At 55.6% G+C, this 20106-nt stretch overlaps 1 protein-coding gene across 1 annotated transcript; it reads right to left on the bottom strand.

Moving 5' to 3' along the window:
- Nucleotides 1-1433: 1433 nt before the first annotated feature.
- On the bottom strand, nucleotides 1434-19766 carry NCF4 (neutrophil cytosolic factor 4). Its single transcript, NM_001280645.1, is given in 10 exon segments — nucleotides 1434-1807; nucleotides 2975-3040; nucleotides 3320-3450; nucleotides 5739-5837; nucleotides 6514-6571; nucleotides 7901-8028; nucleotides 11273-11343; nucleotides 13514-13667; nucleotides 14118-14202; nucleotides 19627-19766. Coding segments are annotated over 10 exon segments (1020 nt in total). The 5' UTR covers nucleotides 19659-19766; the 3' UTR covers nucleotides 1434-1611.
- Nucleotides 19767-20106: the final 340 nt, after the last annotated feature.

Raw genomic sequence — 20106 nt, forward strand, 5'->3', positions numbered from 1 at the left:
TAAGTCAAAATAAAATGATCAGGGTAGGCTGTAATCCAATATGACTGGTGTCCTTATAAAAAGGGGAAATGTGGACACCGAGACAGACACTCACAGAGGGAAGGAAAATGTGAAGACACACATGAAGATGGAGGATTAGAGTGAGGTGTCTACATGCTAAGGGATGGCAAAGGACGCCAGAAAAGTACCAGCAGCTAAGAAGAGGCAAAGGAGGATTTCCCAGCAGGCTTCATTGGAAGCGTGGCCCTGCAGACACCTTGATTTCAGTCTTCTAGCCTCTAGAACTGTGAGACAATAAGTTTCTGTTGTGAAAGCCACCAGTTTGTGGTTATTTACTTATTTATTTTATTTTTGGCCTCGCTGGGCGGCATGTGGTATCTTAGTTCCCTGACCAGGGATCGAACCTGTGTCCCCTGCAGTGGAAGCGTGGAGTCTTAACCACTGGACTGCCAGCGACATCCCTGTGGTACTTTGTTATGACGGCCCCAGCACACAGATGTAGGGGGCCGTGATGGCCTGGAATAGCGCTTCCACAACACAGGGCTGTGGGGATGAGAGGCACTGGCCGCCTGCCCTTTCTGGGGCTGAAATGGCAAACGACGGGGAGCTGAGGGGAGAGGGGTCCCCCATCTTCTTGGCTGCATTCACTCAGGATAGCGCATCTGGAGCAGAGTTTCCATCACATGGAGCAGGGGATGGGGAAGGGAGGGGAGCACATGGAGGTTCAAATGCCACAGACTCATTGTTCTTAGAGACTTAGTAGGCTTTTCTAGAATAAATGCTTCTCCACTTCCTGTATGCCCTCAGAACAATTTCCAGAAACTTTCAATGGTTGGTTTTTAGTATCGTTCATCAGTTAAGCGGTTGTGTCACTGGGGAGGGGCGTCCGCCAAGCTCCTCCTGCCGCCCTTCTGGAGGTGACAGCTATTGCCATCTTAGCTGCTTAGGAGAGAAAAAGCTTCAGCTCACAGAGGAAGATCCCGTCATTCTGCTTCCTCTTCCTCCCCAGTGGGGCCAGAGTCTTCCCTCCGCTCACCCCCTACTTACAATGGAGACCACCAACACCACGACCCAGGTCTCTGCCCCTCTGCAGAGCAGCAGCAATAAGGCAGAGGAAGCCCTCGACCCTGGTCATGCAGAGGGCTTGGTGTTGGCCTGAGCCAGAGGGCTCCCGGGGCAGTATGACTTCCGTGAGGCAGGCGGCCACTCCTGGGAAAGGGCGTAAAAGGGAGTGACCAGAAGGGACACGAGTGTCGCTGGGTTTCACCACACGTGGGGACAGGGCAAGGGAACAGGGCAGCTGGATTAGCGGCCCAAAGCCAGGGCCCCCTTCCGTATATAAATGACCCCTCAGTGACGCTCATTAATGGGTATTTTCCTCTCTCTCCTCTCTCTCTTCAAAAGACACTATCTTCCTCAGTCCAGCACTTTGAGATGAAATGGTTTATTTAATTCAGAGACCAAATGTAGAGATGGTACAAGCCGAGGCCAGTAGGTCCATCTGGTGCAGAACCAGGAAGTGTGTCCCGTGCTCCCAGCCTTTCTTGGTCCTAATCCTCTCCGAGGGCTCTTTGCTAGGTGTCCCCTCACTGCCCCAGGGATGCCGCTGGCTCAGGGGACCGTGTTGTAGACCTTGTAGTTGTCCTCCTGGGTGATATGCAGCTTCCAGGGGAAGAGGTGCTTCTGGGAGGGGAGACCTTGGGTCCACTTCACCATGAGCCTCACATCCTCGTCTGATAGCAGCCGAACCAGATCCCCCTCGGCATCCTGGTAATTGAGGGCGATGTCCTCCCTCTGGAACTCCCGCCTGGGTGGGAGAGATCAGGGTTCAGGAAAGGTCCAGTGGCCTTAGGCTTAAGCGTGGGGGCAGGGAGAGGGGACAGAGGGAGTTTCAGGGCCGGGATCTAAACATCAGAAGAGGTCAGAGCTGGACACCAGCCCTGTCATCCGAGTGGTCCAACGTCCTACTATACAGATGGGGAAACTGAGACCTCCAGGGGACAACGGGACTTTCACAACAAATTAGTGGTGCAGCTTGAAATGTCTTGTGCATCAATGTGCTGAAGACGTAAGAACCGTCATAGGGAAGAAGAGTGGGTTTTGCCGGGCGCAGAGCAGAGCAGCAAAAAGCCCCTGTGTGTGGCTATGGAGAAGAACCTTTTAAGGATTGGAACCGTCCCACCTGGGGTGCAGGTAGATGGGCGAAAAGCCATCCAATTTTCCATAGGTAATCTGACAAAATGGGTCAGAAGCCCCATCAGACTCGCAAACACCCTGATCCCCAAATCTCACTTCTAGAAAGTCGTCCTAAGGAAATAATCAGGCAAGTCGGCGAATATGTGAATCCCAGCACTACTGACAGTAGTAAAAAAGCGGAAGATAACTTCAATGGCCACAGAAGGGGATGTGGCTACAGCAGTTACCGTGCATCCGCAGAACGATGCTGTGCAGCCAAGTAAATAATATTTAAGGGGGAGCGGGGTGCAGGTGGGGTGTGTGCTGAAGAAATCTGAATACGTGTCAGATAATGAGAGGAGCAAAATGCGAGGGGATTTCACCTCTTTATGTTTTCTGTGATTTCTGACATTCTTTTGAAAAAATAATGAATAGATATCGCTTTTGCAGTCAGGCATATAACGATGCTATTTCCATTCTGTAAAATAACTGTTCATAACTCAACTGGATCTTGGGAGGTGGTGGTTCCCTGAGGGCGGAGGGTCCAAGTCCAAGGTTTTGAACCTAGAGAGACTTTAGCAAATCCAGGCCCACAAACTGTAAGCCCCTTTACCTCTCTGCAGCCCCCCACTCATCTCTAATGTGGAGAGGCGATACCCACCCCTCAGGGCTGGGCTGTGGATAAAACAAGAAGGTGAAATAGATGCAGAACCCCCAGCCCCTGAATGCACTGTTTCCCCTTCTGTTCTCTCCTCCAGGGTGTCTGACGCCCCCAGCGCCTCCCACCCCAGCCCCTCACCTCATGAGCTCCAGCAAGTCCTTGAAGAGTGGGGTGCTTTTGAGGTCTTCCTCCACTGCGATGTCCCTAAGGGGACAAGAGGCAGGGGTGAGGAGGCCGCAGGCTGGAAGGGGGAGAGGCGGATGAGGCTGGCCAGGTCGTGCTGGACCCTGACACCCCGTGACAGCCTTTTGGCTTATCCGGAGGGCGCTGGGAGCCCCTGCGGGCTTTTAAGTGTGTGTGTTTGGTGGGGGGACATGCGATCTGGTTTGGGTCTTAGAGCCCAGAGTGTGACATGGAGGTGGGGGAGGGGTGGGGAGGGGCAGGGAGGCTGGACAGGCCCCTCCCTCCCAGCAGGCCACTAACTTGATGGTGCTGATGGTGTCCTCATAGTAGTAGCAGCGTAGCCAGTTGGTGGGGTCCTCCTCCTCCGGGAAGTCCTTGAGGATCTTCACAAAGGACACCGGGAAGATGCCTGTGGTTCCCCGGACAGTGCCCTGTGGGGACGGGAGGGGGAGAAGGCACTGCCCTGCCTGCTATCAGCAGAGGCAGCGGGGCCATGCCCCGGGGACCCGCCCCTTTATAATGACAGGACAGGCGGATGAGCTCTGGGTCCCCTCAGGCAGAGGGAGGAGAAAAAGTGGGCAAGGTCACCAAGCTGTTCACCCCAAGGCGTCCATTTTAGAACAAGTTAAGACCTGAATTTATCTGGAAAGTTGCTTTCACCTCAGTCATTGATTCACTCAGTCATTCATTCAGAGGCTTCTTGAGTGCCGGCTACGGAGCAGGCTCTGGGCACTCGGAAGGGATGAAAATCCCTGCCCTCCCTCCTGGAGCTTCCAGTGTGATGGAGGGCGACAGACAAGGCACAGGTAAACAGGTGGACCTCACGGGGACTCAGGTGGTGGTAGGCGCTCAGGGAGAAAATTGTGGGGGGAGGGAGGAGGGAGGGGTGGGGCCAATTCACTCATTTGTCCATGGATTCCATCTGCTCTAGACCAGACAGCCAGAAATCTCCCTCCAGCCAGGCCTCTCTCCTAAACTCCATCCAAGACCCAGCCACTGCCTGTGCTTTGTCACCTGTTCTCTTAACCTTCGCAATACTATGGAAGACATATTGTTTCCGCCCCCTTTTACAGACGTATAAACTGAGGCTGAAGTGCTACCCTCACTCCTCCCCAACCCTCCCTTCCATCTGAGGCCAGAAGTCGGCCAGCATACTGACTCATAGAACCTTCTAGAAAACAAGAAGTCAACAAACATTTCCTGTTTCTGGAGAATGACCCAGCAATACCCCTCAGCTGTAACAGCTTGTAGACTGCCTGAGACAGAACTCCGGGACTGGCGTAAAATCAAAACCGCCAAGTTGCGAGACAAACGGTTGGTCCACACTCCTCTCCAGCCCCTGGATGCCAGGGACCCTCCCCTTCCCTCAATGATTCCAGGACCCCCGGGGGCTGGCCCTGCCTCCTGTGCCATGACCTCCTTCACACACACCCCCCCAGGAGCCCTGAGAAAAGAGAGTCTTTCATAACTATAGGACTTAATCCAAAAGGCTGGCACCAGGCCAGGGCCTCCCACCCGGTGACCCCCGTCCCCCACCTCCAGTCATGCTATGAACCCTTGTATGGGTCACGCTTGCCGCGTGCAGGGACAAAGCATGGCCAAGATGCCACACGCCCAGGCTCCCTATGGGCCGAGCCCTGAACAGCGGCGCCTCCTTCAACCCTTCCCGGAAACCTGTGAAGAAACGGCCACTGTTAGTTGTCTCCATTTATGGGAAAGGAAACCACGGGGTTGAGTAAGTTTCCCAAAGTTGCAAAGCTAGTTAAAAACAGAGCTAGGATGTCACGCCAGACTCTGGAGCTCAAGTCTCCCTCATCACCTTCACCCGCTCCCTGCGTGGTGAGTAACGTTACCCCAGATTACGGACAGTGCGTCTCAGCTGGGTGTGATTCTGCCCCCCAGGGCCAGAGGAGGTCTGGGGACACATTTGATTGTTGCATCTGGAGGGGTGCTACTGGCATCTAGTGGATGGGGGCCAAGGACGCCGCTAAACACCCCGCAGTGCACAGGTCAGCCCCCCAACAGAGATCTGCCTGGCCCCAAATGCCAGTAGTGAACAGGCTGAGATACCCTGTTATAGACCAAGAAATTCAACTCAGAAGGTTAACTGACTTGCCTAAAGCGACTGTTGGTTGGGGTCAGTACCAAAGGCAAGGGTAGGCTCAGAACCCGCTGCTCCAGCCACACACAGCTGTATCTCCTCAGGCTTCCCCGGTCCACCTGCCCAGATCCCCAGGACTACCTTTGGACAGCATCTCTTCCCTGGGGCCTTCTCAGATACCTCCACGTTCTCTGATCCCCTCACAGACTTGAAGTGACTTCACCTCCAACTTAACTTCTACCTCACCTCCATCCTCACCTCCAACCTCACTTCCATCCTCACCTCCATCCTCACCTCCAACCTCACCTCAATCCTCACCTCCATCCTCATCTCCATCCTCACTTCCATCCTCACCTCCATCCTCATCTCCATCCTCACCTCCATCCTCACCTCCATCCTCACCTCCAACCTCACTTCCATCCTCACCTCCATCCTCATCTCCATCCTCACCTCCAACCTCACCTCAATCTTCACCTCCATCCTCATCTCTGTCCTCACCTCCAACCTCACTTCCATCCTCACCTCCATCCTCATCTCCATCCTCACCTCCATCCTCATCTCCATCCTCACCTCCAACCTTACCTCCATCCTCACCTCCATCCTCACTTCCAACCTTACCTCCAGCCAGTCTTTGTTGATCCGACTGAGAAGAAAGATCACATCTCCAACTTTGAAATTCAGCTCCAGTTTGCTGTTCCCAGTGAAGTCAAACAGGGCCTGGGGAGAAGGTGGAGTGAGGAGGGAGGGAGGAAACATTCACTGAGCTCCTGCTAAAGTGCTTACATGCTTCAGCATCCCATTTAACAGATGAGGAAACTGAGGCTCAGAGAGGATAAGTGACTAGTCTGAGGCCACTCTGTTTGTTAGCGGAGGAGCCGGGTTTAGAACCCATGTCTCCCTGACTCCAGAATGGTGCTCCTTCCAGGCCTGCCAGGATAAGCATGAGAGGGAAGGTGCCAGACTCCATGGACTGGGCAACTCCCCATCCCCCAGGCCTCACTGGGGACTCCAATGCCCCCATAACCCCTAGGGCATTGACCACACTGGTTTTGAAATGCCCATTTCTAAGGGTGCATCCCTGGGGAGCTGTGTGAGCCCCTTGAGGACAGGGCCTGGTCTGAGTCACCTCTGAAGCTTCAGTCCCCAAGGCAGGGCTGACCCAGAAGAGCTTGCTGAATGAATGATGGATGGGTGGATTCCCCTTTGCCTCTGTGTGCTCCTCACATGCCCTCCCCTCAGCTGGCTGGGAGTCCTCAGGCGTCCAAGGCCACGGTTGTGGGTCCTTCCACACCCCCCCCAATACCCAGCCGCATCCTGGGCACACAGCAGGCGCCAGCAGGACGGGCTCAGTGGCTGAAGGGTGGAGCTAGGCTGCTGCCCAGTGGTGAGGTACCTCCGCTCGTGGAGCTGCCATGCGGTCAAAGCCGGCGCCTTGTGGGGACGTGCTCTTTCTGTGGAGAGAGAAGAGGGGCTTGTCACCTCTCCTGCTTCTGTGCCCGGAGGAGACCCTCAGCAGAGGCAGGAAAGGCAGGGGAGGGAGAGGGTGTTAAAGATGCAGCTACAATTGCTCCTCTGGACCAGCACACTCCCCACAGCTTTCACTGCCCTGGAGGAGGATTGCCTCCCCTTCTGTGGACCAGGAGGCATAGGCTCACATATACATTTGCTTAGTGCCATAGCTTGCCAGCCCTTTCACATTACTCCCACACTCAACCCCTAAATTTTCAGCTGAGGAAATGGGCTTCAAGAAGTGCTGAGCTCCACCCCAGGACACAGGGCTGCTGTGGGGCACAGCTGGCATTCAGAGCACACCTGCCTGGGTGCACAGGGGAGATGGCCAGGCACCACACAGAGAGGACGCTCAGAGATACTGGCCAGAGGGAGGAGGGAGGAGTTGTGTGGGAGGGCGGGGCTCAGGAGCCCTGTCCTGGAATTCTTAGCAGCAGCAACCTCTTTTTCTTTTTTTTTTTTTTTTTTTGGCGGTACGCGGGCCTCTCCCCGTTGTGGTCTCTCCCGTTGCAGAGCACAGGCTCCGGACGCGCAGGCTCAGTGGCCATGGCTCACGGGCCCAGCCGCTCCGCGGCATGTGGGATCTTCCCGGACCAGGGCACGAACCCGTGTCCCCTGCATTGGCAGGTGGACTCTCAACCACTGCACCACCAGGGAAGCCCAGCAGCAACCATTTGTTTGGAAGCCCAGCCCTATTTCGGTGGCTTGGATTTCTGAAGACTTTTTCCAGCTTAGGAGGGGCTGGAGGGAGCTGTGGGCCCTTTGGAATAAGGGAGTGAGTAGCAGCGCCCCCTGGGGACCAGTGTGACACACCAAGGAGCCACAGCCGGCCCCATGGAACAAAAACCAAGCAGGGACAAGGCATCCCGGGAGAGGCTGGGAGGAGTGTTTGCAGACAGAACGATCCCTCCTCCCTTCCCTTCTCCCTCCTCCCTTCCCTCCTCCCTCCTCCCCCCAGGCACCCAAAGCCCTCGGACCATCCCCAGTGGCTGCTGAGGCACTAAGCTCTCCCCGTCAATGGCCCAGCCCCTGTCCTCCAGCCCTTACTGTCAAACACGCTTCCTGTCCTCTAGGCCCTACGCTTGATTTCCCAAGCTCACCTAACAAGCCAAACCACCCTGGAGTGCTTAGGTATAGACCTGGTCTCTACTCCTTGCTTCTTTCAGGGAAAATAAGAGCCTTTGCCGCAGAGGCCTGTGGGACAGAGCGCCTGATTAGGAGCAAGTGGCCCAGGGCTCTAGCTGATGAGGGCACAGGGGCCGGTCACTTACACTTTCCGGGTGCGCGGGCGGAGCCGTCGGAGAGCCTGGGGCACCTGCTCCGCGTCATAGGACGACTGGTAGAAGAAGATGCGGACGTCCTCATCCATCAGCACCCAGATGGGCAGGCTGAGGAGGTGCTGCGTTTGGGGAGGATGCAGGACAGGTGGGGTGGTCAGCAGAAAGCTCTCGACATCGCAGCCCAGCTGCTCCATCCCCGTCCCCCATGCTGGGCCCACCTCTCTCCACTAATGGTCCTCTGCCTGATAACAAGTAAGACATATTTTAAAATCTCGGTAGGCTGAGGGTAACACGTCACAAGGTTTGCCCCTGGGTTCAAGGTCAGGAGGGGGCCAACTAGCTTGAGAACAGTTCATTTGGAAAAGACCAAAGGCCTTCAGACATGACGATAACGGTGACGACAGGTAACGTGATGTGGTGGTGACTGTCCAGGCACTGCACTGAGTGCCCCACGGTGTGACCTCGCTCCGTCTAACAATAACCTGGGAGTGAGGGCCAGAAAGGTGAAGGGACCTGCCCAGGGCCACACAGCCTAGCGAGTGACACCCAGAGCCGTCTGCCACCAAGGCTCATCCCTTACATCAAAGCGAGACAATGGTGGGGGACGTATCCCCCAAATAACCCAAATTAACAACAGTTAGTGGAATTACAGCCTAAAAACATGCTTCCTGATACTTCATCTCATATCACAGTTGGGGAAACTGAGGCTCAGGGTGAGAAATTGCCCGGGCCGGTGGGCAGAGCTAGGAAGTGGTGGGGTCGGGACTCTCAATCAGATGCTGGTTACACCCACCACAATGCAACGACCCTCAGGCTGTGAGGATGCAGAGTGCCCAGGACCTGCCAGGGTCCCCCCAAGCTGCCCGCTGCACGGGTCCCCAGGAGCACTGTGATTGGCTTTGAGCGCTACCGCTCCAGAGGCACCCAGACCCCCTCAGAGAATTCCACGGAGGCAGCAGCATGGGGAGGGGCGGGAACTCCTCTCCAGAGGAACTGGGAACGCAGAGCCTGGAAAAGACACGGTTGTCCTATAGGGAGGGCAGGGGGCCAGCCCAGAGATGGGTTCAAGGGCACAGAGAGAGCCAGGTGATGCCCGGGTTAGCATCCCAGCTCTGCCGCCCATCTGGGTGACGTGGAGCAGGGGTGCCTCTGTATGTTCATTAATACAATGGAGGTGATATTATTTCCCCCGTGGAATTGTGTAAAGATTAAATAATTGAATACGTGCAGAACACTTAGAACAGCATTGGGCATCTAGCAAGGGCCCTATCCAAGCTGGATATTATCATTGTTGCTGTTACTTTTATTACAATACAGCACAGTGGGTAAGAGCACAACCCTGGAGTCACAGAGATGTGGGTTCAAATCCCATCCTACCACATATGTACACTACCAGATGTAAGGTCGATACCTAGTGGGAAGCAGCTGCATAGCACAGGGAGATCAGCTCGGTGCTTTGTGACCGCCTGGAGGGGTGGGATAGGGAGAGTGGGAGGAAGGGAGATGCAAGAAAGAAGAGATATGGGAACATATGTATATATATAACTGATTCACTTTGTTATAAAGCAGAAACTAACACACCATTGTAAAGCAATTATACTCCAATAAAGATGTAAAAATAAAAATCCCATCCTACCTACCTAACTGCTCTGTGACACTGAGTGAGTGACTCTACCTCTCTGTGCCTCCATTTCCTCACTTTAAAATAGGGATAAGAGTATTGAACTCACAGGTTATTGAGGGAATTAAATAAGCCTATTTATTTATCCAATAAATATATATCAAGAGCCTCCTTGTTGCCAGTCAGAGCACTCCACATAGTTCTAGGCAATTGTCATTGTCACGCGAGCCCTATTCTTCATGAGCACAGAGGTGCGACCGGTGGGTAGAAGTCACAGGGAGTCGGGCTTTTCTAATAGCTGTCCGACAATGGACGAGCAGCCTGGGTCAGGGGAGAGTGGTAGTGAGCTCCCCGTCTCTGAATGTTTCAAGCCCAGGGTGAGGTTACCATAGTACTGATTGGCCTCTGAGCTTCGAGGAACCCACTCAGACACAGACAGGCAGAGATGAGATCCTTCAGGCTGCTGGTTGCCAAGACCAGGCGTGGATGGAGGAGCTCCAGCTCCACAGCCCCTGCTCCCTCCTTCCAGCCCCGCTGGAGGAGAGTGGAGCCGCCGGCTGCCCAGAAGGAGCAGCTGTCACAGCGCCCCCTGGAGGGGAGATGCCTCCAGTACTGGAGCCCGTGGGCTTTCCCACCCTACCTCTCCTCTGCCCAGAGCCCAGGATTCCTGCAGCCACTGGGGAGGGCAGGCGGCCACCTCCTCCCTCGCCCACCCCCTTTATACTCCTGGGGTCCCCTCATTCCACTAGGAGTCATGCTCTCTCACATTCTGGAAGCAGGTTCACAGTTTACAAAGCACCTTCCTGTCCTTTTCTCAATAGATCCCAACATCACTCCCCTCCTGTGAGACAGGAGAGCTGGGGGCACGGCTCCATTTCATAGGTGAGAAAACCAAGTCCTAGACAGAATGAGCAAATAGCCCTAAATCACCCACTCAGTGTCAGAGCAAAGACCAGAGCACTTAGCTCGGTGCTCTTTTCCCGTAAGAGTAGAACAGGGAGGCCTCACTGTCTGTGACGATGCCTCTGGGCTATGAAGAGGGCTTCTCGCCCCAGTTTCCTAAGGTTGTCATCAAGCCAAGGTTTGCATGCCTCTAGTGATAGGGTGCTCACTACCTCACGAGGAAAACTATCCCTCTCTTGCCCAGCTCTAATTGGTGGAAGGCCTTTCCTGACCAGCCTGGCTCTCTGCCTTTAAGATGTTCCTTCCTCTGTGTTCCCGTCCTCTGAGGAGGTAGACAGTTTACAGGTTGGGGAATACACAAGGGCATCCATCCAAGGCCCATGCATGCAACTAAAATCCAGCCTGTGGCCTGTTCATACAGAGGTGCTATGTGAGAAAGCCGGGGCCTTGGTCTGCCGTGCCCTTGTTATACAGACCGTACCCCTTTATGGTTTCATGACCCACCTGTCTGTATTCCCCCTGGACAGCGGGGACCTTGGGGCAGGCACTGGCTCCTATTCTCCTCTGTACCAGGACACCCGGCACAGCCATTAGATTTGTCAGTTCAAAGTGTGGCTCTCTGAACTTTCTCCATTGCTCCTGTCCCATCCCCAGGAACCCTGAGGACACATCCTGTTTCTCTCCCTAGGCTTGGCCTTTAAGGATTGAAGATGGGAACCATCAGAGCAGAAGAGCCAGCCCTAGTTCCCAAAGCCATGGCCAGGGATGGTGCCTGGGCCCCGCCCATCCTCAGCATCCTGGGCCCTCCCAGGGGCCCCCTGGCCTGGCCCCTCTGTTACCTTCATATAGGCGTTGAGGGCGGGTATCCGCATCTCGGCAATCTCCTGTTTCACACCCACGTAGACTTTGGCTGAGGAGACACAAAGAGCTGTCCTGGGAATCTGACCCAAGAGTGTGGCCTCTGGGCCCGGAGCTGCCCACCCGGGCCAGGAACCCTCCACACTGGCTCAGCGCTTTTCCCTTTCCTCTTCCCACAGCGCTGCGGTGGCCACCATCCAACGTGCATTTTCTGAGTTGTACTATCACCAGTTGATATTTTTCTTGTTTTAATTGTTTATGTATTGCCTGTTCCTACACACACACACACGCACACACACACACACTTCTTCGCTCTGAGAGAACAGGATCTTTGCAATGCTCATAGCTGTGTTCTCATCACCCCAGCTGCACATTCGTGTCACCTGAGAAGCATTTAAAATCTCATTGCATAGGACTCACCCCAGAACAATTAAATCAGAATCTCTGGGAGTGGGACTCGGGCATCAGGATTCTTCTTTTTTTTTTTTTTTTTTTTTTTTTTTTTTTTCAGTACGCGGGTCTCTCACTGTTGTGGCCTCTCCCGTTGCGGAGCACAGGCTCCGGACGCGCAGGCTCAGCGACCATGGCTCACGGGCTCAGCCGCTCCGCGGCACGTGGGATCCTCCCGGACAGGCGCACGAACCCGCGTCCCCTGCATCGGCAGGCGGACTCTCAACCACTGCGCCACCAGGGAAGCCCATCAGGATTCTTTAAATCTCAAGGTACTTCCAATATGTCACCAAGGTTAGGAACCATGGTGTAGAATAATGCCCAAATCGATAAATATTTGTGCAGTGGATGGGTGAATCATTCTTCACAAGCAAGGCAGAGTGTTTGCGGGGAAAGGGAAAGCGATGACGGCTGACCAAAGACAAATGTCCTCTCCAGGAGCCTCAGGTGGGGGTCCTGGGAGAACTGCCCACCCAGAGAGCCCCCCAGAAAGCGAATGTGAGACGGGTCGGCTTCCTGCTGCCCGCTGCCTGTGAGACACACCGGCTGGTGTCTGGCGGTGTAAGGAGGGTAGCGTCTGAGGTCTGGGGTAGAGAGAGACATTGGGGAATTAGTAGCCAGAAAAGGGCAGTTAAAATCACAGGCACGGGTCAGATTGCCTATGGGGGAGTGAGAAGACAGAACTGAGGATAACGGTACAGAGGATGCCCGCCTTCCAAGGAGCACCAGCGGAGGCAGAGATCTTTGAGGGGCCTCGGGGCTCAAGGAGGCTTGTGGCCAGAGCGCCCACTTAGGGCACGTGCTTGTTTAAGGATGGAAGAGAACCGAGCCCTCCCGTGGCGAGGCTTGGCAGAGAATCAGAAGATAAAGGAGAAGGTGAGTCTACAGGGAGGAGAGGTCAGCTGAGATCAAGAGGGACCCCTCCTCCCTGCTGCTCGGAGAGGGGGAGGGGGCGGGGCGGGGCCAGGGAATGGGCGAACCCCTGGGAGACAGTCTCCTCCCTGGGGCTGGATGCTGGACACTGGAGGCAGGGAACCTCGGGCACTGGCTGAGGCAGAGAGGAAAGCAAGCTGGAGGCAGGGTTTGGAGTTTGAGGAAGGGAAGGTCAGGAAGTGTCTTTGCTGTTTAGGGGAACGGTGATTGGATGCAGCCTGCAGCGTGTGCAGGGCACAGCCATGACCACTCCGTGGACCCGAACCCCCACTCTGGTGGAGTTTTCTCCTGCTGGGCTCATGCAGGTTGGCCTTGAGAAGCCAGAGGTTTGGGCCTGTCCAAGGTGAGGACGGAGCAGGGGAGGCAGGTCAGGAGACAAGCGGTGAGGGGACTGTCCAAAAGCAGAGGTGCGCGCCCACAGCGTCCCAGCAGAGCAGGGAAGCAGGGGGAGCCGCGGGGACCTGGGGAGTGAGAGGGCAGCTCCCCCACAGGGGACAGAGGGAGGGCTGGAAGATGAGTCTGTGTTTAACGTGGGAGACACGGGGATTCCTGTCTCGAAGAGGAGAGGCCCGGGCTGATGCGCTCCGAAGCTGGCGGTGGATCGCTGAAGCAGGGCGGCCGTAACGCTCATTGGAGAGCAGGGGGTCAAGGGCTGTAAGTCCGGAGAGCCAGAGGTGGCAGCCCATGGCTGGCAGGAGGGGGGCCGTGGACTAAATGAACGGTTTTCACTAAAATAGAAGGGTTTGTGCTAAAATAGAAGCACCGATCAGCGCCCGCAGAGCTGGGAGGAGAGGCTGGCGGGCGCCGCTCCATCCTGGGGCAGCCCGTTGGCGGCCTACCTGGGAGCGTGGGAAGGATGCAGATGTAGGGGCTGGCCTTGTTCTCCGGCCCGAAGCGCTCCTCCAGCTTGCTCTGCAAGGCGTAGAACTGGCGGTAGCGGCGGTAGATGAGGTACTTAGACCCCCCTTTCGTCTTCACCTCGATGACAAAAACCTAAGGAGGACAGAGGCCAGGGGGTGGGGCCTCGCAAGCCAGGGGGTGGGGCCTCGTAGGCCAGGGGGTGGGCCTTTGCAGACCAGGGGGTGGGGCTTTGCAGACCAGGGGGTGGGGCATCGCAGGCCAGGGCCAGAGCAGGGGAGAGGTCCACAGGTCCTAGGGTCAGAGCAGAATTTCTCGACCTTGGTATCACATGTGAGGCCAGGTAATTCTTTGTCGTGGGGACTGTCCGGTGCACCGCACTGCGTGAAGCAGCATCGCCGGACTCCAGGCAGTAGACGCTCTGCCCCAAGCTGTGACAGTCAAACCTGTCTCAAGACATTCACTGCCAAGCGTCCCTTGGACGCGGCACAATCGCCCTGTTGAGAACCCCTGGGATAGAAGTGAAGAGAGGAGAGCGCTGGAGGCTCAGAGGTCAGAGGGTGAAGGTCCAGGGGTCTCTCTTACAAAGTGGCTGGTGAAGCCTTTCTTCTCCTCGATGTCGGCGATGTTGGCTGAGGTGGCAATGTCGTCGGGAAGCTGGTTGAAGTCGCTGAGGGAGGCGGGAGGAGAAGAAACCCTGGTCATCACCCTGCTGTGTTGGGTGGCCCCTGGGTGTGAGGCCCCGTGCAAAGTGAACCCGTGTACCTGCATTACCCCGTTCAACACCCCTCTCGTGCCAGGCAGCGACACAGACCAGACCTTGACAGTGAAGGCATTTGGAATCGGAGCCATATATCAACAGCCATAGGAGAGTCTAGCAAATCGCTTTGGGGCTGCGTTATTCATCCGGGAACAGGGAATCAAGCACCCCTGCCTATCAGACCCTGTTCTAGGCCCTGGATCACAGGGGTAAACAAAGGCAACACACACCTCCCAGGGAGAATGGCTCATTATACCCGGGGGGAAATCCTCACAGAGCAGGTGACATTGGAGCCAGGTCTAGAAGGCTGAATAAGAGTCCACCAGGTAGGACCGGGGAGGGGGAAGGGCCTTCCGGCAGAAGGAACAGCACGTGCTAAGGGTCTGAGGCCCCAGGAGTGGTTCCAGGTCTAGTGTGGCTGGAGTCTGGTGTGATCGGAGACTGAATAGGCGGATGAGGCCAGGTTGAGGAGGGTCTCCAGTGCTGAGCTGAGGAGTTTTATAGGCAACGGGGAGCCATGTAAAGCTTCAGAAGAGAGTGAAAACACAATAGGACCCCGGCTTTAGGAGGCCATCTGGGGTGGCTGCATGGAGAGGAAAAGGAGGGCAGAGACTGAAGGGACAGAGCGCCCCTGGGATGCCCTGAAGGGGTCCAGCTGAGAGAAGATGTGTCCCTGAGCCAGACAGTGGCGACGGGAGGAGAGGACAGACACAAGGGACACCACCCTTGGCAGGCACTCTTCCATTTTTGTGTCCCCTGCTTCTTCCTGCTAATCAAGCTCCATTTTTTTTCAGGGTGGCAATGCCTAGCCCCAAGGTGATAGATGACCATTGGTCTGAGCCAAACATACTAATCCCATTGCTGTTTCCCAGACCCCCTTGCAGCTAGGAGCAGCCCTACGAGCAGTTCTGGCCAATGAAACCTAAGAGGAAACCTAGAGGCTGTAGCAGCCTCTAGGAGAGTGTTCACTTCAAGATCCAGAGGATTGGACAAGGCTAGCATGGTCTCCTGCCCTTTCCCCTTCTGCCTGCCTGGAAAGCAGGTGAGACATCTGGAGCTGCAGCAGCCACATTGCATCCATGAGGCAAAACCATGAGACTGATCACAGGAATCTCTGGAACGCTGGTCCTGAAGTCACTGAGCTGCAGAACCAGCTGTGACCTCTATGTCTGGACTTCTCGTTATGTGAAAACATAAACCCCTGTTTGTTTCAGCCACTATCAGTTCCTCTGTTCTCTGCAGCCTTATGCATATCCGACAGACACACCACTACTTTGTGAGTCATTCCAGAGTTACGACCAGCAGGGTTTGGAGACGGTTTGGACGTGGAGATGAAAGAAAGGGCAGTGTCAGGAGTGACACCCACATGTCACCCGTATTCTGACCAGGATGGGTGGGTGGGGGGGAGCCTGGTTGATGGGCTCAGTTTGGGGCATGCTAATCTGAGAGATCCCTTGGGCACACAGGTCGAGGTCTGGCAAAAGGTGGCGTGTGGCTCTGGAGTTCAGCGTGGGTGGGGCTGAACCCCACTGGAGTGGGTGTGGTAGAAACCATCTGCCCTGTGACTGCTGGTTAAGACCCCCAGGGAAGAGCAATCACTGAGCAGAGGAGGGGGCTGAGAGGGACAGATGGAGGAAGAGGAAAGGGACCGCCAAGGAGATGGAGAAGGAACAGCTAGGGGTCTCTGAGTCCAGCCGATTGTGAACAGATGAGGAAATGAGAAGCAATTAGCAATTCTGTTACTGCTGCAGCGATTGGGAAACAGAGTGGGAGTCGGGGGCAGGGCTGCCCCGTCCGAGCCTCAGAGCTGGCTGGGACCTCAGTCGATATTGGTTTCAAAGTCTACACACCCAGTCCCAGCCCTTGCTGGTCCCCACGTGACCTGGGCTGCTTGGGGTCTCAGGCTACCTCAGGACTCTGGAGGCTGGCGGGGAGGTGACTCAGGGTGCCAGAGGGCGGGAAGAGGAAATCCCCAGCACTTCCAGAGCAATTTGGTGGCGGCTGGCAACCTCCCCACTCACTTTCCACACATGGTCTTGTGGTAGCACCCATGGGAGAAGCTTCCTCCTCCACTTTCTCCCCTGAGACTGTGCATTTCCTGGGTATTTCACCTGCAGTAGGATGGGGGTGGGGCAGGAAGAAACCAGAGAGGTAGAAATGGCCCCTTCCGGGGAATCAGGAGGGTTGGGTAATAGTAACTACAGCTAACGATTTCCTGAGCACACACCGAGCACCAGGTGCCTTCTAAGACAGCGTCACCTTCTTCCAGACAAGGAAACTGGGGCACGCAGAGGTTAACGAACTTGCCCAAGTAAGTAAAGAAGCTGGGATTTGGCTCCAGAATTTTGTTCCCAAACACTGCTGCACTGGCCCTGGTCTGAAAGCTCCCAACAGCTTGCTGCGTGAACTCAGATGAACCGCAGCCCCTCCCTCCCAGCCTCAGTCACCGGATAATTATTATTATCCAGAATAATAATAATAACGTTGTTAGCACCTACTGTAGCTCAGACCCTGTTAAGAACATGAGGACATGGCCTCTGCCTTCCTGGGTCTCATAGTTGAGTGGAGGAGTTGGACAAATAATTACCTAATTTCAGTGGTCCTAGAAGCTGTGAAGGAAAAGCCCACGATGTTTCGAGCTGCAGCAGGAGTCTGGCCATTATTGTATTCCCTCAACGAATTGGTAGTCGTGGGCAAAAAAGCTTGGCAAGCAGAAAATTCTAAGACGAGGGTGACGTTTATCAGAGAGAGAGAATCAGGGGTCCTGTGTATATAGGACAAGGTGCGCTCAGATCAAGGATGGTAGGGGAGGGCTTCCCAGAAGAAGTGGCACCAGGTCAGGGGGAGAAGTAAAGAGGACCTGGCCCCAGGATGACAGGCAAGTGAAAGAGCGAGTGCAAAGACCCCCAGCCATGCAAGAGGAGGCACGTTATGAGGGACGAAGCCAGCGAGACAGGCAGGGCCTGCTCACGAAGGGCCCCTGAGCCTCACCCTTTGGTGGTGGGGTGAGGAAGGGGTTACGTCGGGAGACCTGTGTGTCATGGGGCGGGAGAGCACAGGTGAAAGATGAAGACCTGAATTCGCGCTCTGCCGTCACCAAGGTCAGCAGCCTTGGGGAGACTCCTCTCTGCACTCTGGCCTCTCCCCGACTCCAAAATGGGGACCATGGAAGTATTTACATCCCTGGAGGGTTCAGAGGTCACATCTGTAACAAGCACAGCTGGAGAATCCCCACGAGAGCAGGGACCCTGCTCACTGCTGCATCCCCAGGGCCCAGAACAGCCCCGGCACATAGTAGGTACTCAGGGAGACGCAAGGCCACTCCCTGTGTCTGTCTTTCAACAAGTCTGCTTTGCGCCACATGGAAATAGCCTGGCTGCCAGGGGGTTGGGTGCGGGGAGCTGAGCCTGGAAGTTGCTGTATCAGGGCGACGCCAGGGGTGCCACAAACCCGGCTGCAAGTCCCAATAGAATAGCTGCCCGCTAGACACCTCAGCCGGGACCCCTCTGAGCTGAAGTCAACTCAGAGTCCATAGATTCATATCGTTCATGAGAAGTGCATTTTGGGGGCCTGCACGGGAAGGGCTGAGTAAGGCGTGGAAAGACCCTGAGGCAGCAGCTAGTTCAGGTTTTGTGCTTCCTGCACACAGTAGGTGCTCTAAACACGTCTGTGGGAAGCAAACTCCCTCCCCCCATGGCAGTCCTTTCCATCTTTAGACGTCTCGGGTCTTAGAAAGTCCTACTGCCAGAAATCTACTGCCCTCCCATCACATCCTCCGCTTCGGCCTCAAGCATCGGGGCTCACTTTCAGACAGGCATCCAGGTGCAGGGAGGCTGAGAGACCCCCGGGCCTGGCTCTACAGCTCCATGAAGGAGGGGAGCAGGGCGCCTTTCCTCCGTGGAGGGCCAAGGACATCTGCAAAGGGACGGGGAGCGGGAGGGAGGGGACACACTGTCCGGCTGGCCGGCTCTGGTCATCCTCTCTCTGACCCACGTGCTCTGAGAAATAGGAAGTACCACCAGCCTCAAACAGCAGCTGTTTTCCGAAGGTTTGGGTTGGCGTGCCAGGCCCAGTCTCCAGGGAGGACTCGTGGGCTGGAGGGGCTGGGATCTGGTGGGAAAACCTCACCCCAGCCCCGAGCACCACCCTCTGTGGCTCTCAAAGGCCACTCTTGAACTACCCTCCAAGCATTTGCTTCTGTTGCCCCTCCCGCCATACACACAAGCCTTCGGGAATTCCACCCCGGGTTCCACTTCCAGCCACAGACTCCCCCACAGGCCCTCTGCTGCCCACTTCGGCCCAGAGCAGCCTAGCCCATCTCCAGTGACCCTCAGAGCCACCTCCACACTGTTACCACACTCTGATGTCACCTGCTGGTGTCACCTGCTGTTCCAATCCAGGGGGGCAGGAGCCAATCCCTGTGTCCTCAGGTCCCCCTAGAGCTCGGAGCACAGGCCTGGCTACTGAGGAAACATCCAGAAAGTGTCTCCTGAGAAACGAGGCGAGGCCCTGACAAGGCTGTGCTCTGAGCCCCAGCCTTGCCATTCATTCCATGTGACCCTCAGGAAGTAATTTATTCTCCTTGGGGGCTCAGTTTCCTCACCCATACAGTGATAGGATTGGACCACAAGGATCTAAGAACATTTTCCAGCTCAGTGGTCCATTCATGCCTTTATTCCTTCATTCATTCACTCACCAGCATTTACTGAGCACTTAGTCTGTACTGGCATTGTTCAAACCCTGGGGATATAGCAGTTATCAAAAGACATAAATATCCTATGGGACTTGCTTCTAATTGGGGAGCCAGTGGTAAAGAAAACCAATGAGTTGAGTATAGACTATTATGCCTGCAATGTAAGGACTACACAGGAAAAGGAAACAGGGCAAGTGTTCAGAGGGGGCTATCAAGGAAAGCTTCTCGGAGGAGGTGATATTTGAGATAAGCCCTGGAAAAGAGCCAGATTCTACGCCTCTGTCTGAACAGAAAATGAAAAGCCATTACTGAACAGTGTGGAGCAGCAAGGCCCAGCCTGGGCCCCAGGACACCTGAGTTCCCGTCCAGACTCTACCACCCACTCCTGCGTGACCCTGGGAAAGTCACTCCCCTCTCTGAGCCTCAGTGTCTTCATCCGTGCCTGAGGGAGGTGAGCCATGACTTGGAGTTTCCTTAAAACAGTTCTCAGAGCCTGCATTTCTGAGTATTTGGGTTCTGACTCAACTCCAGTCTCTCAACTTTCGACGTTGATAAGGGGCTGCAGGAGGGCAGGCCTCCATCCCCCAAGGCCTGCCAGGAAGAGTGAGGAGGCCCCGGGAGGGCAGCGCCCCTGCACTCACCTCTCAGCACGCAGCTGTTGGGCCGTGGCCATGGCTGTCAGTGGTCCAGGGGAGGGGGTGGCGGAGGTTCTTTCCCAGCCAGGCCCAGGCTGAGTTTGCCCCTCACTTCCCTCCAGCCACCCTGCGTCTCGGCTGTGGTCCCAGGAGTCGTCAGGAGCTGCCTTTAGGGAAACCCCAGCCTTGCTTCTCTCAACTCTAGAAGAGGCTCCTCCCCCAGGCCCTCTGGGGCTGGCCTGTGGCCCACACTTCCTCTTCCTCACCTCCCAGCTCTACCACAAGTGGGGAAGTGCGCACCCGCTGACACTGGGTATGCAGGAGTGCACTGATGTGGGGGGTGTTGGGGACTTCCTCGATGTCAGTTCTCGGGGCCAGGCTTCCGTTGGGCATCAGAGACCTCCTCTCCATCAGAGATCGGGTCCCTGTGCTGGCCAGCCACCACGGGGACTTATAACCTGAGGAGTCACTTCACATCCACTGACT

This window comes from Tursiops truncatus, chromosome 11 (genome assembly GCF_011762595.2).
Source record: "Tursiops truncatus isolate mTurTru1 chromosome 11, mTurTru1.mat.Y, whole genome shotgun sequence".
NCBI classification, from domain to species: domain Eukaryota; kingdom Metazoa; phylum Chordata; class Mammalia; order Artiodactyla; family Delphinidae; genus Tursiops; species Tursiops truncatus.